The following is an 18,267-nucleotide window of genomic DNA, read 5'->3' as shown; positions in this document are numbered from 1 at the left end:
CGGGGCCACCACGAGGAAACTCGAGGTTTTGTTTTACTTGTAGCTAGTCCCATCCGGTCATGTCCTCACAACGAGATACGCGGCTCCTATCGGATTCGTCAACACGTGGGCGGCCTTGCTAGACTTGTTTTACCTTTTACGAAATATCTTGTGCATCGGGATTCCGGTGATGCTTTGGGCTATCTGAGAGTTGAGGTTTTCCACTAAGGAATCCGAGGAGATCATGAGTTTCGTGATCGAGGCTTTCTATGCGGCTTGTGGTAATTTGTGATGGACTAGTTGGAGCACCCCTGCGGGGTTAAATCTTTCGAAAGCCGTGCCCGCGGTTATGTGGCAAACTTGAAAACTTTGTTTAACATCCGGTTCTAGAAAACCCGAAGTAAACTTAATTAAAATGTGCCAATTGTGTGTGTAACTGTGACTATCTCTCTCGTGAGTTCCTTTCTTCGACTGAGGACACGGTGGGTTATGTCTGACGTAAGTAGGTGGTCAGGATCATTCATTTGATCATTAGTAGTTCACGTCCGTTATGCGTAGATCATCCCCCTCTTATTCTTGTACTCGTAAGTTAACCACTTCAAATAAATGCTTAGTCGCTTGCTGCAGCCTCACCACTTAACCACACCTCACCCATTAAGTTTTGCTAGTCTTGATACCTTTGAAAATGAGATCGCTAAGTCCATGTAGCTCGCAGATTACTACAACACCAGTTGCAGATACAGGTAAAGAGTAACTTTGATGTGAGCGCGATGATTGTGCTTTTTCTTCTTCTTCATCGATCTAGGTTGGGTTCGAGGCCGACAACTTTTTGCCATTTTTATGGATGTTATATCTTCATCTTTGATATTTTTTTGCAAGGATTCATCCTTAATTATTATGGATGCACAATGCGTACTACACACATGCAGATTTTCTTTTATTTCATTTATGTCAAATATAGTTAATATCTGTTCATCTCATATGCAAATGATGAGTAATGAAGGATATTATGAAAAGGTCCATTATTCTTTTTTCTAGAAGGTGTTAGAGAAAATACATAAGCTCTATTCATGTGATGTTTGATTTCTACTCTAAACAAAGGACAGAGAATAAACATCACACATGTCCTTCTACTTCCGTCGCTTCTAATTATAAGTTTTTTAAAAATTTCACTAGCAAATTACATAGGATGTATGTAGACATATTTTAAAATACATATTTTTTTAGTGAAATCTTTAACAATATTTATATTTAAAAATAAAATTTTAAAAATATTTATATTTAAGAACGGAGGAAGATTATACTTCAGGAGCAGAAAATACATGGATCCAACGAACAGTGAACAGCGGACGGATCCAACGACGGTCGAGCCGGCCACAGAAAAACAAAACAAATAGAGAGATCTAAGGTAGAGGGCGAGAGAGGAAGGGAAGAGGGAAGAGGAAAACAGAAGCACGCGGACGGAGCACCTCGTCGCCAAAAATACCATAACCAAAAAGCACCCCCACCCCCCACAAAATCCACCCGCCATGGGGAGGGATTTGCACCTCATCCTTCTCGCCGTCCTCCTCGTCTCCTCCCTCGTCGCCGCCGCAAAATCTGCCGATGAGGACGTCATCTTTGGCCTTGCCAAGTTGTTGTCCAACCCACCCTCGTCCTGGGGTGCCAGCGGCGACGTCTGCGTCTTCGACGGCATCACCTGCGAGCGCGGCGGCTCGGGCCGGGTCACCTCCATCGACCTCGGGGACATGGGCCTCACCGGAACCCTGCCCACCTCCCTGTCCTCCCTTACTGCGCTCAAGGAGTTGCATCTCCAGGGCAACGCACTACACGGCGACTTCTCGTCGCTCGCCGGCTGCACCGACCTCACCCGCCTTGTGCTCGACGGCAATGGGTTTACCTCCCTCCCAAGTGACTTCCTCAAAGACCTGCCCTCCCTGCAATACCTCAGCCTGGAGGACCTGCCACTCAAGCCGTGGTCCGTCCCTGACGCCATTGTCGGCTCCTCCTTCCTCGAAACCTTCTCCGCCTCCAATGCCTCCATTGCGGGTGCCTTCCCGACGGTTCTCGCCAACCTGTCGTCATTAAGGTCTCTACGGCTGTCATATAATAACCTCACTGGTGGACTCCCTGCCGGGCTGGCGGAGCTGATTGCCCTAGAGAGTCTGCAGCTGAACAACCAGATGTCGGATGGGAAGCTGTCAGGGTCTATTGATGTTGTTGCTGCAATGAAGAACCTAAGGCTGCTGTGGATCCAGTCTAACAAATTCACGGGCCCAATCCCGGATTTTAGCAACTCACAGCTAGAGGCGTTCAATGTCAGGGACAATAGGCTCACTGGTGTGGTGCCAGCCTCACTCTATGAGATCAAGACATTGCGTAATGTGTCACTGACTAATAATCTTTTTCAGGGGCCGATGCCTGATTTTCGTGGTGTAAATGTAGACCTCGCTGCTGACACGGTGAGCAGGTTCTGTCAGTCAAGGCCTGGGCCATGTGATCCTCTGGTTACAACTCTGCTTGCGGTGGCCGCAGGGTTTGGATACCCAGCTGAACTTGCGGAAACGTGGAATGGGAACACACCATGTGGTAATTGGATTGGTATTGTATGCTCAAATGGGGATGTTAGCATTTTTGATTTGCACAATCGTGGTTTCTCAGGGACGATATCGCCGGCTATTGCAAACCTGACTAGTGTTGGAAAGGTAGATCTCTCAAATAATCACCTCACCGGGGTGATACCGGATACTCTGACGACAATGTCAAACCTGAAAGTTTTCATTGTCTCAAATAATAGCCTCGATGGTGAACTGCCGAAGTTTAAGTCTTCAGTCAAGGTACTGGCTGACGGAAACCAGTTTGGGAAATCAGATAGTGGTTCCCAGAGTGTTTCTGCAGGTGCACTGAAATGGAAGCCGGATGCTGGCATGATTATTGGAATTCTTGTAGCTGTGGTTCTCCTTGTTATCATTGTTGGGCTTTTGGTACATCATCGGAGGAAGAAGAATGCAGAGAAGTTCAGGCCAGTCACATCAAAGGGGTCTGCTGATGAATCTGACATGACGAAAATTCAGGTGGTTGGAACAAATTGGATTGTCAATGGGAATACTGCAGTTCCAGCTGATTACAGCCAGGTGAGTGCTGGTAGCGCAAACATTACTCATCTGTTTGAGCCCCAAGGAATGCAATTGCCTATTGAAGTGCTGCTAAAGGCCACAGATAACTTTAATGAGGACTGTATTTTAGGTAAAGGGGGGTTTGGGGTGGTCTTCAAGGGGAAGCTCAATGGGAGGTTGGTTGCTGTGAAGAGGTGTGACAGTGGCACTATGGGGACTAAAGGGCAGCAAGAGTTCATGGCTGAGATTGATGTGCTTACGAAAGTAAGGCATCGACACTTGGTTGGACTACTTGGGTACTGTACCCATGGCTACGAGAGGCTCCTGGTCTACGAGTATATGTCTGGTGGAACATTGCGTGAGCACCTGTGTGATCTTCAGCGGAGTGGTTATACTCCTCTTACATGGACACAGAGAATGACAATAGCTTTGGATGTTGCGAGGGGGATAGAATATTTGCATGGCTTGGCACAAGAGACTTTCATCCATAGGGATCTGAAGCCTTCCAATATACTGCTGGACCAGGATTTAAGAGCCAAGGTATCAGACTTTGGGTTGGTCAAGCTTGCTAATGACACAGACAAATCAATGATGACAAGGGTGGCAGGGACATTTGGATACCTTGCGCCTGAATACGCTAGTATGTGCATTTCTCATTGCTTATCTTTCATTCTCAAGTACCAATCTGTATTTGTCTTGCACAAGTTTCTTGTATCATCACTCTTCAATTTTTTTGTTCGAATAACATTCTGTTCTCTTTGCTAGTCAGCACCATGTTATTATGGAATTAGGATTGTTACTTTGCATTAGACACAAATGCTTGGCACTTCCTACTAGGTGCCTTACCACTTAGAACTGTAATATAGGTGTCTTAATAGTCAGATATGTGCTTTTTCTTTGAGTTAAATACCAAACTCAAGTTGGAAGTGGATATGTCAGAAGTAGGGCTATTTCCTTATCTTCCAAATTAGATGAGGTTAGTGTTAGGAAGTATTAGTATTAGTCTAGGAGTCCTATTAGTCTATGTTTACTTTCCTTGCACCTCAAGTCTTGTGTAATATATATATGCCCCCTGGGCCTTCAATAGAGATAAGTTGCTATCCTAACATGGTATTAGAGCTTAGGTTATTTTTTTCGGGCGCCGCAACTCGCCCTCCCGATCCAATCTTCTATTCTGTCGCTGTTGCCTTCTCTCGCTGGCCGTTATCTTTCCTACCACGTTGCTCTTTCCGAGCCGTTGCTACCCCTTCTACCTCGCTGCTGGACATCCCACACATCTGTGGCATCGTCCTGCTGGGCTGTCTCGTCACCCTCCTGGCCGACGCTCTCCTCTGCTGTGGGCCTGGCTCTCATCTTGCTGCAGGTCAACTCCCTCCCGGCCGCCGCTCAAATCGATCTACGCGGACGTGTCGTCATGTCGCAGCGCGCCTCCAAGCCAGTGCATGTACGTCCGCTCGTGGGATCCAGCCGCCGCCCGTGCAAAGCTACTTGCCTGGTCGCTGCTGGTAGGCCGCCGTGGGCTTGGTCTGATGATTTCCTGCATGTTGCTCCCCTGCTTGTTTTCATGTTCCACATTGCTTGCATAGCTGCGTGGTGATTGGCGTTTTACTCTCCTGTTGTTACCACGTGTTGCTTGCCTACATGCTTGCTGCTTCATGTGTTAGCTCTTTCCCGTAGCTACCTCCGTTGTCACCGTTGATAGTTTTTCCCGTCAGTCATCTAGTTCATGTGTACTTTTTAGATTCTAAGTTTTCTATAATTTTCGTTGCGTCCATCAAATCCGTCAATATTATGTGTTTCTCATGCCATGCGAGTCCACATACCATTGTCCGCCGGCCTTTCTCCTGTCCTGATCCTTTCTATGCAACTTTTGTGGCCTACTTGCCCTTGTTGTTTTCTATAGGATTTTCTGGACTTCTTTTGCATTGTCGATCTACGTCCATTGTGCCTTATTCGCTGAGCTTCTTTCGCCAACGGTTGTCGTGGACTATGATTTTCTGCGCAATGCTTTATTCTCTTGATGTGCCATCTTCTTTTAGCAACCCATCTTCTCTTGATATTTATCTTGTATCTTCAAGTGATGTGGTGTCTACCTCTGATGTGCCATCTCTTCGTTATCCCCTTTGGCTTGACTCGACAGGTTTTAAAGACTCTTCATGCTACGACGACACTCCCAAGATGCGGATTTGGATTATCATTTTTTTTGGTATTACACTTCAAATGCAATGCTATTGCAAACGCTTTGCATTTGAGGGGGGGGGGGTTAGGAAGTATTAGTATTAGTCTACGAGTCCTATTAGTCTATGTTTACTTTCCTTGCACCTCAAGTCTTGTGTAATATATATATGCCCCTTGGGCCTTCAATAGAGATAAGTTGTTTTCCTAACAATTAGGTTGTTCGGGACATAAGTTTTCACTATTGTCAGGGAGATAGAACAAACTCTAATTACTCTAGGCCTAATAGATAGTAATACTCTGAATTTTGATGCTACATTGATCGTGGGAGAAGCCCAATATATAGGAAGAATAGCCTCGTTGACAAGCCGACTCAAAGGAAATACAACCTGGACTCTGTATAGAATACGAATCTGAACCTAATTAACAACTTGTAGCAGTAAAGGAATCCTAGTCACTTTGGGCTGGACCAGGGGGTGGTGCGGCCTGGGGCCTTGCAACCATATGTGGTTCCCTGCATAATGTTAGAGTTATATTCTAGCCTGTATATTTTCCCCGTTATATGAGGGGTTTCTTGCATATTTACTACATGTACATGTATATACATTAGCCATTGGCCCTCAGGGAATACAAGTTGCATATTTCCTAACATAGTATTTGATGGGGTTATAGTCCTAGGGTAGGGTCATAGGCCTGCCCTGTAAGTCCTACCCAAGGACTACCCCTCATAAGGGACAAGGCCCTTATTCAGTTCCGACTGAATTAAGGAGTCCCCATCGTCCAGTCGGTAACAGGTCCTTGACCATCCAGTTGGAGACTAGCATTCGGAGAACATCCAACTAACCGACCGGATGCCACTCGGAACATCGTAACCCCACTGGAGGGAAACAGTCGTACGTTTCCCGGTGCATTTATTAGCATTTAGGACGTAAGTTACCTGTAACGTACGCATTCAATCGCCACTACTCCACCCCTGTACCGGAACCGTTGTGGAGGGCAGCGCACTCTATATAAGCCACCCTCCCCCGCTGGTGCAGGGGTTAGCAACTCATTGTATTCCATATTTCCACTCGACAACAAGCTCCCTGAGCACTGAGACGTAGGGCTATTACCTCCACCGCAGAGGGGCCTGAACTCATACAACCTCGCCGTAGCTAAGGTTCTGTCCATCCTTTTCGTACCCTACACATCTACTGTCAGGCTTATACCCACGACAGTTGGCGCCCACCGTGGGGCAAGCGTCTAAGCGACTTCCGACGAGTTTGCGACTACTTCCTTTCGTCATGTCGTCCGGTGGAGGTTCGAGCATGGGTCACCAGATCTTCTTCTGCGCTTTCTCCTTCATCATCGACGATTCGGCGTGGCTTCGGGATGCTCCTCTCGACGTCGAGGCGCTTCCTCGTCGTGGGGCTACGCACTTCCGTGCCGGCGTCCGCGACATTCTTCTTCTCCAATAGTCGGCTCCGGTGTCGACCTGCACCGCCGTCACGCGCCGCAGCAAGCGGTCTCGCCGTCCACGGCTCCAGCGTTGGGTGCAACACGCCCAGGCGCGCCAGAACGCGTCTTCACAAGTGGCGGTTCTAGAGTCCGTTGTGGTTGCCCCGCTGTCCCAGCACTCGGACTCGGTTCCGACTGAGTTTCCTTCCGAGTATGCGGGTCGCGGGCCCGCAGCAGAAGTACACATGGCCAACTCCCATGAAGATCCTCGTCAAGCTGGCCGGAGCGGGCGCGAGGTCGGCGAAACGTCCGGCGCGCGCCGTCCACCTCGCCGTTCTGTCAGTCGGCACACTCGGCGGAGCAACGTGGAGTTGTTCCGCACACCCCTCCTCAACTTGGCTGCGGCTGTCAAGATAGCCGATTCCCTCCAGCCGACTGATTCAGAGGCTGGTAGAGGGATCGAGCAGATCCGAGCCCTGTTGCACACGACGCAGCAGCAGAATTCGACGGTCTCCCAGTCGCACAACATGATCCATAATAGTTCTGTTCATGCGAATACGCATCGGTCGGTTCACAGCCCTGGTTCCCATCAGCGGCACAGGGGAGGCAGCCGTTCCATGAATCACGAAGATCGCCGCCGTTCACGCACCCCTCCGCGGGGTGGGCCCTATGGGTCCCGACATCATGACGATCGGCGTTCAGTCGGCGACACTTACGACCCAAGGCCCGACGCAAGAGGGCGTATCGCCCAACGAAGGGTCGACAGGGGCCGAGCCCACCGCGATGGTCACGATATGGACTGTCCAAGTGGAAGCAGGACCGTCGTGTCTGGTCCCGAGTGTTTTAGTCGAACCATCCGCTCGGCTGACATCCCGCCCAACTTCCGATTGGCGACGGGAATCAACAAGTTTACAGGAGAGTCCAAGCCGGAAACATGGCTAGATGACTACCGAGTGGCGGTCCAGATCGGAGGAGGGGACGACCATGTCGCCATGAAGCACCTCCCTCTGATGCTCGACGGCTCGGTGCGAGCGTGGCTGAATCAGTTGGCCCCCTCAAGCATCTATAGTTGGGCAGATCTGGCCCGAGTGTTCATCAAGACCTTCGAAGGGACGTGCAAGCGCCCTGCAGGCCTCGTGGAGCTCCAGCATTGCGTCCAGAAGCAGAATGAGCCCTTGCGTGACTTCATTCAGCGTTGGACAACTCTCTACCACACGGTGTAGAACGTCACCGAGCATCAAGCAGTCTGCGCCTTCAAGGCAGGCGTGCGGTACAGGGTTTGTACCTAAAGTTTGGCCGAACAGGGGACATCTCCATGAGCAAGATGATGGAGATAGCAGCTCGCTACGCAAATGGCGAAGAAGAGGAGGATCCGTTCCCCCAAGTCCATGCGACACTCATGATTTTTGCTGACGTCGAGAGCAAGAGTCGACTGAAGCTGGTGAACAGGGAGGTGAACATGGCCACCCCTGCCAGCCCCAAGTTCCTCAAATGGTCTCAGACTGCGATCACCTTTGACCAGTCGGATCATCCAGCACATGTACCCACCCCAGGAAGACAAGCTCTGGTCGTCGACCCGGTGGTAGAAGGAGTCCGACTGCGCAAAGTCCTCATGGACGGCGGCAGCGGTTTGAACATTATGTACGCCGACACTCTCAAGGGAATGGGCATTCCGATGTCCAAACTCAGCGAGAGCAGCATGCAGTTCCATGGAGTCGTCCCTGGACGGAAGGCCAAGTCACTCGGCCAGATCGCGTTGGACGTCGTTTTCGGCTCCGACAAGAACTTTCGCAAGAAAAAGCTCACGTTTGAGGTGGTGGATTTCCAGAGCGCTTACCACGTAATTCTGGGCCGCCCAGCGTATGTGAGTTTCATGGCCCGTCCATGTTATGTATACTTGAAGCTGAAGATGCCAGGCCCGAAAGGCGTGATTACCATCACGGGCAATCGACAGCGAGCCGAAGAGTGCCTGCAGCAGGGATCAAGAATCGCCGACCAGCAGATGGCCGTCCTCGAGCTCGACGAGTACAAGAAAACAGTCGACCCCGCCGACCTGATGCGCTCAAAGAAGCCAGCTTCTGAATCCGCATTCCAGTCGGCAGGAGAGACGAAGAAGGTCAGCATTCACCCGACGGACGACACTGCTGCCCCGACGAACATCTCCACCACCCTCGATCCTAAATAGGAAGCCGAGCTCACCCAATTCCTCCGTGAGAACTGGGACATCTTCGCATGGAAACCCTCTGACATGCCAGGTGTACCCAGGGAGTTGGCTGAGCACCGACTGCATGTGGACCCCGTCGCTCGGCCCGTCCGAGAGCGCTTGCGCCGGTCCGCCGCGCACAAGAGGAAAGCAATCGGGGAGGAGATGGCCAAGCTGCTGGCAGCCAACTTCATTCGCGAGGTTCACCACTCCGAGTGGCTCGCCAATGTTGTCATGGTGCCCAAGAAGGACAAGTCGTTCCGAATGTGCATCGACTTCAAGCATCTCAATAAGGTCTGCCCGAAGGACCATTTTCCGCTCCCCCGCATAGATCAATTTGTCGATTCGACTGCGGGGTGCGAGCGTTTGTCATTTCTTGATGCCTACTCGGGCTATCATCATATCCGTCTGTATGGCCCCGATGAATTAAAGACAACCTTTATCACCCCATTCGGGTGCTTCTGCTACATCACTATGCCATTTGGTTTGAAGAATGCAGGAGCTACCTTTATGCGCATGATCCAAAAATGCCTTCTCGACCAGATCGGTCGGAATGTGGAGGCATATATGGATGATATCGTAGTCAAGTCACGCAAAGGTTCCGACCTGCTGACTGACTTGACAGAAACATTCGCCAACCTTCGTAGGTACGATATCAAGCTCAACCCCGCCAAATGTTCATTCGGCGTTCCCAGCGGAAAGTTACTCGGTTTCTTCGTTTCCGAACGAGGGATCGATGTCAACCCCGAAAAGACCGGGACCATCGTTCGAATGGAGAGGCCGGTCAGAATACACGATGTTCAACGGCTCACAGGTTGCCTAGCGGCTTTGAGCAGGTTCATCAGTCGACTCGGCGAGAAAGCACTTCCTCTGTACCGACTCATGAAGAAATCAGATACTTTCGAGTGGACAGACGAAGCCCAAGTCGCATTCGACGACCTCAAAGTCCTACTTTCCACCCAGCCGGTTCTTACTGCTCCGCTCAGTAAAGAGCCCCTTCTTCTGTATATCGCGGCTACAAATCAAGTCGTCAGTACTGTTCTTACAGTCGAACGAGAAGAAGAAGGCAAAGCATATAAAGTTCAGCGGCCAGTGTATTACGTCTCCGAGGTCCTAACTCCTTCCAAGCAGAGGTATCCCTACTATCAAAAACTTATCTACGAGATTTACATGACTGCGAAGAAGGTGGCTCATTATTTCCAAGACCATTCGGTGTCTGTCGTTTCTGATGCTCCATTGTCGGAAATTCTCCATAATCGGGATGCGTCAGGCCGAGTGGCGAAGTGGGCAATGGAGATGCTGTACTGTGATATCAAGTTCGAGGCCAAGAAAGCTATTAAGTCTCAAGCTCTGGCTGACTTCATAGCAGAATGGGTAGAACAACAGCAACCGACCCACATCTACTCGGCCCATTGGACAATGTTCTTCGATGGGTCCAAGATGTTGAATGGCTCCGGCGCGGGCGTTGTGATCATATCGTCAAAGGCGACAAACTCAAGTACGTGCTACAGATACACTTCGATTCCTCCAACAACGAGGAAGAGTATGAAGCTCTCCTCTACGGATTGCGCATGGCCATCTCACTCGGCGTCCGTCGCCTGATGGTCTACAACGATTCGGATTTGGTGGTCAATCAAGTGATGAAAGAGTGGGACGTCAGGAACCCCACCATGACCACATACTGCAATGCAGTGAGGAAACTTGAGAAGAAGTTTGAAGGTCTAGAACTTCACCATGTTCCGAGACTGAAGAACCAAGCAGCTGATGAGTTGGCAAAACTCGGATCCACTCGGAGACCAGTCCCGAGTGACGTCTGCCTCGAGCACCTCCACCTTCCCTCAGTCAAAGAAGATCCTTTTACAGAGGAACCAGTACAACCAAAGAGTTCAACAGATCCGACTGAAGTCGATGTACCTGCTGTGGTTGATCTGTTCATGGAGATTCTTGCTGTCATCCCCGATTGGACTGTGCCGATCATTGCATATATCCTGAGGCAGGAACTACCAGAAGACGAAGTCCAGGCCAGGCAGATAGTCCGCAGGTCGAAGTCATTCACTGTCATTGATGGCCAATTGTATAAGGAAAGCGTTTCAGACGTTCTTCAACGATGCATCTCAGGAAACTGCGGTCATCACGCCTCTTCGAGAGCAATCCTCGCCAAGGCATTCAGGGCTGGTTTCTTCTGGCTGCAGGCAAACGAGATGGCTAAAGATATGGTCGACCGATGTGAGGGTTGTCAGTTCTACTCCAACAAGTCACACAAGCCAACATCTGCGTTGAAGACAATCCCTCTTGTCTAGCCATTCGCAGTGTGGGGATTAGATACAGTCGGTCCATTTAGGACAGGCCAAGGGGGATACACACATCTGTTGGTGGCAGTCGACAAGTTCACGAAATGGATCGAAGCCAAGCCCATCAAGAAGCTCGACGCCTCAACAACCGTCAAGTTTGTCAGGGACATCATCTCCAGATTCGGTGTACCTCACAGCATAATCACGGACAACGGGACAAACTTTGACTCGGACAGATTCAAAGGTTTCTGTACAAGCCAAGGTATCCGAGTGGATTTTGCTTCCGTGGCGCATCTTCAATCCAATGGACAAGCAGAGCGGGCGAACGGACTTATTCTGCAAGGTTTGAAGCCCGACTCCTGCGAGAGGTGGGACATGCCGCTGGCGCATGGGTCACCGAGCTACCTTCAGTGCTTTGGGGTCTTCGCACAACCCCGAACAGATCTACAGGGCGATCACAGTTCTTCCTCGTCTACGGAGCAGAAGCAGTCCTTCCGAGTGACTTACTTCACAATGCTCCACGAGTCGAACTCTTCTCCAAAGCTGAAGCAGAACAAGCAAGGCAAGACGGAGTGGACCTTCTAGAGGAGGAGCGCGAGATGGCACTGACTCGCTCAACCATTTATCAACAAGATCTGCGGCGTTTTCACGCGCGACACGTCAGGAGTCGTACGTTTCAAGCAGGCGACCTGGTGCTCCGAGTGGATCAGCAAAGACCTCACAAGTTGGCTCCTGCCTCGGAAGGACCCTTCATCATCTCCAAGGTGCTGAACAATGGAGCATACAGACTCTACAACGTCGACAGGGAGACAGACGAGCCGCGAGCATGGAACGGAGATCTCCTGAAGCGCTTCTACACGTAACCGTCGACTGAAGCAATGTAAAGAACAAGTATTGGTGAAATAATATAAAGCAGATTGAGTTTTTTGCAGGTTCAAAGTTCTTCCGCGGTCGCAGACTCCGGTCTCAAAAAAAAAAAAAACTTAGCTGCGATCCAGAATCGCCTAAGTAGTAACTTTCTCCGAGTGTGCACTTAACGTCACACTCGGGGACTTAGCTGCGATCCAGAATCGCCTAAGTATTAACTTTCTCCGAGTGTGCACTTAACGTCACACTCGGGGACTTAGCTGCGATCCAGAATCGCCTAAGTATTAACTTTCTCCGAGTGTGCACTTAACGTCACACTCGGGGGCTTAGCTGCGATCCAGAATCGCCTAAGTATTAACTTTCTCCGAGTGTGCACTTAACGTCACACTCGGGAGCTTAGCTGCGATCCAGAATCGCCTAAGTATTAACTTTCTCCGAGTGTGCACTTAACGTCACACTCGGGGGCTTAGCTGCGATCCAGAATCGCCTAAATATTAACTTTCTCCGAGTGTGCACTTAACGTCACACTCGGGGACTTACGTGCGATCCAGAATCGCCTAAGTATTAACTTTCTCCGAGTGTGCACTTAACGTCACACTCGGGGACTTAGCTGCGATCCAGAATCGCCTAAGTATTAACTTTCTCCGAGTGTGCACTTAACGTCACACTCGGGGGCTTAGCTGCGATCCAGAATCGCCTAAGTATTAACATTCTCCAAGTGTGCACTTAACGTCATACTCGGGGACTTAGCTGCGATCCAGAATCGTCTAAGTATTAACTTTCCCCGAGTGTGCAGTTAACGTCACACTCGGGGACTTAGCTGCGATCCAGAATCGCCTAAGTATTAACTTTCTCCGAGTGTGCACTTAACGTCACACTCGGGGACTTAGCTGCGATCCAGAATCGCCTAAGTATTAACTTTCTCCGAATGTGCACTTAACGTCACACTCGAGGACTTAGATGCGATCCCGAATCGCCTAAGTATTAACTTTCTCTGAGTGTGCACGCAACGTCACACTCGGGGACTTAGCTGCGATCACGAATTGCCTAAGTATTAACTTTCTTCGAGTGTGCACTTAACGCCACACTCGGGGACTTAGATGCGATGCAGAATCGCCTAAGCACCCACATGCCTTCGACTGTATCCTACAGGTACACTCGGGAACTCAACAGACCCTCATTGAGGCTCATGTGGATGTCAAAACAACTGACAACTACATGAGTTGCAGACCCTCATTGAGGCTCATGTGGATGTCAAAACAACTGACAACTACATGAGTTGCAGACCCTCATTGAGGCTCATATAGATGTCAAAACAACTAACAACTACATGAGTTGCAGACCCTCATTGAGGCTCATGTGGATGTCAAAACAACTGACAACTACATGAGTTGCAGACCCTCATTGAGGCTCATGTGGATGTCAAAACAACTGACAACTACATGAGTTGCCGACCCCCATTAAGGCTCATGTGGATGTCAAAACAACTGACAACTACATCAGTACCAACTCGCCCCGAGTGCGACCTGATAGTCGCACTTGACAACCTAGCTGCGATCCCGGATCGCCCAAGTACTCTTTGACCTCCGAGTACGTCCTACCGATCCACTCGGTGATAATACAGATCCAATCGGAAATTCCACGGACCCTCAATGAGGCTCATGCAGATGTCAAGACAACTGACATGTTCCGAATGTTTACCTTTGGCTTCACCAAGAAACGCCAAACAAAAACTCGAGTCAAAATTGCAACAGAAGAGCAAAGGATTCGATTCAAAGTCCACACAAAGATAGTGGCTCGGTGTGGATCAAGCTTACCCACACCGAAACAAGAATGTGACGGCCAACAGCAGTGGCCAAAGTTTCTTACAAATCAACACTCGGCATACCGAGGATAAAGTTTTCTTACGCGTCGTCTGGATTGGCGCCAGGACTGGAGGGCTCCACGAAGGTGTCCAGGTCGATCCGTCGGCGATGCGGGTGGCACTTTCAAGGAAGGTTTCCATGAAGTCTTCGAATCAAAGTTTCTTCGTGTTGCCGACCTTCAACGCTTTCAGCTTCTCCTCGCGCACCTCCTTGCAATGCACTCGGACCAAGGACAGAGCAACATATGCACCACAGCGAGCCGCAGATTTCTTTCATGACTGCACTCGGTTGGGGACCTCCTCCTGTCGACTCATCAAGTTTTCCATCTCCTGTCGCGACTCATCTTCCGGCCAAAGCTCCTTGTCGATCCGGCCGACGACTTCTCTCAGTCGATCGATGAAAGGACCAACTTTGCCCACGCGAATGTGCGCTGCGAGCAGGTCTCGATTGGCGTCCTCGCCGAGTGGAATGTTCTCACGAATCGACCGCTCCACGTCAGCTGCTTCAGCTTCAGCGTCCACGCAAAAATCTGCAAACACAGGGCAAGCAAACAATCAACGCCGAGTGTAACGCACGTACCACAAGACTTACCACCCAGACGCGTCATCATCTGCCGAGCCCAGTCACTGACGTATTTCTCCTGCGCTATACACCGTTTGTTCAGCACATCCATTTGTCCCATCAGCGTGGACCTTTGCTTCCCCATCTTCTCAACTTCAGCAGTCAGCGCTTTGTTCACTTCACGAGCTTGCTCCAACGACTTCTCACGTTTCGCCAGCACTTCCTTCATTCCAGCCATTGCAATCAGTGCCGCATCCAGCTCACCAGCAAATTGCACCTTTTCTGCCCTGAGAGTCTCATATGCTGTCCCCATCTCGCAAGTTTTCTGCCAGTCAGCGCCAAGAGACGATCAGACAAATCCAACAATACCAAGTCTAAGTTCTTCAGACCCCTGCCGACGCAAGCAGCCGACAGCGGTCTCGGGGACTACACCCAGTGGGTTCACTAAGAGTGACCCCACTGGCATGCAACTCAAACAGGTCCGCCCTATTGAAATTCATGACAACACCTATGCCTACAAGGCTAATACCACCCGACCTGAGTAAAATTACTCTCGGAGACTCTTACAGTAGGTGCACGCCGAGTGCTCCAACTGTTAGCAGTCGACCATATTAGTTACGAATATGACTAAGTCAGAGACAATATGCATAAAGACAACTGCCGGTGCAAGCACTCGACAGAAGTCTCGGGGACTACACCCACTGGGTTCACTCAGAGTGAACCCATTGCAAACATCATACGGTATCCGAGCACACCCAGTGGGTTACAAGAGAAACAAGAGAAAAGCAAATACTTACTCGGATATCGTCCCGCAGCTCCAAGCTGCGCTGGTACAGAGAGGCGATGGAGTCGTACGCCTTCTTGGCTTCTCCCGCCATCAGCTCTGCCTGCACCATGGCTCCCTTGGCCGCTCCCACCTGATCCTCTGGGAGGTGTTCGATGTTGAACTCGACATTTGACGGGCCTGGCATCGTTGGAGGCTCCTTGGGCATCCCAAGGCCCGTTCCAGTCGGTTCAGCAGCCACCAGCGCCTCCTCAGTCGGCGGCATCGCCTCAGTCGGCGGCATGACCGCGGCGAGAGCAGTAACTGGCGGGTTAGCTTCAAGGACAGGCTCCGCAGCTTGCTCAGGTCTCCCCTGGTCACCCTCATCCACATAAATCGCCCCTGCCGGACCGAACGACGCGGGATCTCAGAAAAAGAAAGGGGCAAGACCAAAGACAGAATCCGTGATGCGATAATATAAAACTCTCGGAATCGCTACAACGCACCTGGCTGGGACGAGACGACGTTGTCCGCGTCCATGGGATCATCCTCCTGGCGCGCCGGAGAGGTGGCAGAGGTGGCAACCCTGTCGAGTGAAATTCATTCGACCAATAAAACAGCAGTCTAATCGGATATCAGAGGAAGTTAGAGGAACAGTACACTTACGTCGAGGTGACGGGAACGACGACCCTTATCCGCGGCAAAGCCTTCCGAGGTTTAGACCGACTCGGTTTGGCCACCTTGGAAGGCTGACCCACGGACTCGACAGTAACGTCCCTGGCCCTCTTGGTGCTCCGAGCACTCGGAACCACGGGAGCAGCAGGCGGAGCACTCGAGGATGCCGGAGGAGCCGAGGGAACCGCAGGTTCATGTCGGCGCTTGGTCCGGTGCTCTGGCAGCGGAGGCGGCGAGTCCTGCTCTTCGTCATCCTCCTCTTCTTCACCAGACTCCTCCTCCGTCTCCCCACAGTCGGAGACATACTCCCGCTCTCCACACTGCCCTCCTGGCTGCCTTCTTCCTCCTCCTCGTCCGGGTTCCCGTTCGAGACAGGAGAAAACCAGTTGGTCCACTTCTGTGTGAAATACAGTCGGCGACATCAAACGACAGGCAGAGATTCAAGAAAGCGGTAAAACTAAAACAGATACGTGCACTCGACAAATGGTACTCACCTGGTTCGGAGGAGGATTGTCCGCGCTGAAAGCCCTCACTCGCCGAGACCCTCTGGGGTTCTCACAGGCGCCTGTGATCTGGAGCACCCACGACGCCACCTTCTCCTCGGTCACGCTCAAGACGTTGGTCCGAGTGGAGTCTTCGGGCCCTGTGTAGTGCCACATGGCATGGTCGCGAGCCTGCAGTGGTTGTATGCGCCGACCAAGGAAAGTCTCCAGCAAATCCATGCCGGTGACTCCCCTTCTGACGACGTCTACGAGTGCGTCGACCAGGGGCTGGATGTCGATCTTCTCCGCCTTCGTGAGCGCGAGCTGCTTAGGTGGAGCGGGACGATCTAAGCTAAAAGGAGGCAACCCTTTTGAGGCATTCGGGCAGGCAACGTCTTGGCAGTAGAACCACGTCAACTGCCAGTTCCTAACCGACTCACTCAGCTGAAGAGCAGGATAACTACTCCGACTCTTTTTCTGGAAACCTAAGCCTCCGCAGAGTTGGAGAAGATGCGTTTTATCATCCGACTGGCTGAGTCGTTTGATAGTTTGAGATCTAGCAGAGAATATATGTTTGAACAACCCCCAATGGGGAGGGCAGCCGATGAAGCACTCGCACATAACTATGAAAGCAGAGAGATGGGCAATAGCATTCGGGGGAAAGTGGTGAAGCTGTGCCCCGAAGTGGTTCATAATGCCCTTGAAGAAAGGATGCGGGGGCAGAGAGAAACCTCGATAGACATGGCTGAGCAGCAGGACGCGCTCCCCTTCCTGGGGCGCCGGCTCGACCTCATTCTCCGCCGGCAGCCTCCAAGACTTGTGCACGATCATCCCGTGCTCCACCAGCTGCAGCAGATCCCCCTCCGTCACCGTGGAGGGGAGGAAGTCGCCTTGTATCCACCCCACCGGCAACGGCCGTTGCCGCCGCTGAGCAGGAGCCGCCGCCTTCCCCTTCTTCTTCCTCGCCTCCATCTTGCTGGTCTGACCCTTGGTCATGGCGGAAGCTGTGAATCCGCGGAGGGGAAGGAGGAGTGGAGAGGTTAGGTGCGCTGGAGGCGGCGAGGAGGACGAAGCAAAGGCAAAAGATCCGGCGGGCGTAACGAAAAACCCTTGCCGCTGGGATTTAAGTAAGGTTCCGACTGGGTCGCTGGCAGGTGGCCCCGAAACCTTATCCCCCGACCGACCGCGGCGATATCAGTGGAGAAGTTGAAGGCGCGAGAATCGGGGCGTCAGGCGCTACTCGAGCGCGCTGGCGTCATCCCCGCTGAGCGCGCGGAAACCGAAATTTGAGGATCCCGGAAAATCTGCCGCTGTCAGTTGACTGGTCACGTCAAGAGATACCCTGGAAGCACTCGGTTTCCAACAGTTTGTTCCACAAAGATTTCCACTCGGATCGTTGGTCAGAGAAGATAAAATGGATCGAGGCAAGCAACGCCAAAGTCACATCCGTTCCAGTCGGATCCAAACTTCAAGCATCGCTTCGTCGTTCCAACCCCAGTCCATTCGGGGACTAATGATGGGGTTATAGTCCTAGGGTAGGGTCATAGGCCTGCCCTGTAAGTCCTACCCAAGGACTACCCTCATAAGGGACAAGGCCCTTAGTCTGTTCCGACTGAATTAAGGAGTCCCCATCGTCCAGTCGGTAACAGGTCCTCGACCATCCAGTCGAAGACTAGCATTCGGAGAACATCCAACTAACCGACTGGATGCCACTCGGAACATCGTAACCCCCCTGGAGGGAAACAGTCGTACGTTTCCCGGTGCATTTATTAGCATTTAGGACGTACGTTACCTGTAACGTACGCATTCAATCGCCACTACTCCACCCCTGTACCGGAACCGTTGTGGAGGGC

The 18,267-nt window shown here is 51.2% G+C and overlaps 1 protein-coding gene across 1 annotated transcript in view; it reads left to right on the top strand.

Moving 5' to 3' along the window:
• The first annotated feature begins 1,408 nt into the window (after positions 1–1,408).
• LOC123448595 (receptor protein kinase TMK1-like) overlaps positions 1,409–18,267 on the top strand; it is a 42,389-nt gene continuing 25,530 nt past the window's right edge. Inside the window, exon 1 of the mRNA XM_045125545.1 lies at positions 1,409–3,735. Within this exon, the coding sequence (XP_044981480.1) occupies positions 1,509–3,735 (2,227 nt within the window). The 5' untranslated portion in view covers positions 1,409–1,508. The remainder of the gene's footprint in view (positions 3,736–18,267) is intronic.

This window comes from Hordeum vulgare, chromosome 4H, assembly GCF_904849725.1.
Source record: "Hordeum vulgare subsp. vulgare chromosome 4H, MorexV3_pseudomolecules_assembly, whole genome shotgun sequence".
Classification (NCBI taxonomy): domain Eukaryota; kingdom Viridiplantae; phylum Streptophyta; class Magnoliopsida; order Poales; family Poaceae; genus Hordeum; species Hordeum vulgare.
The sequence above is the reverse complement of the archived record's forward strand: the minus strand, read 5'-3'. Positions and strand labels throughout refer to the sequence as shown.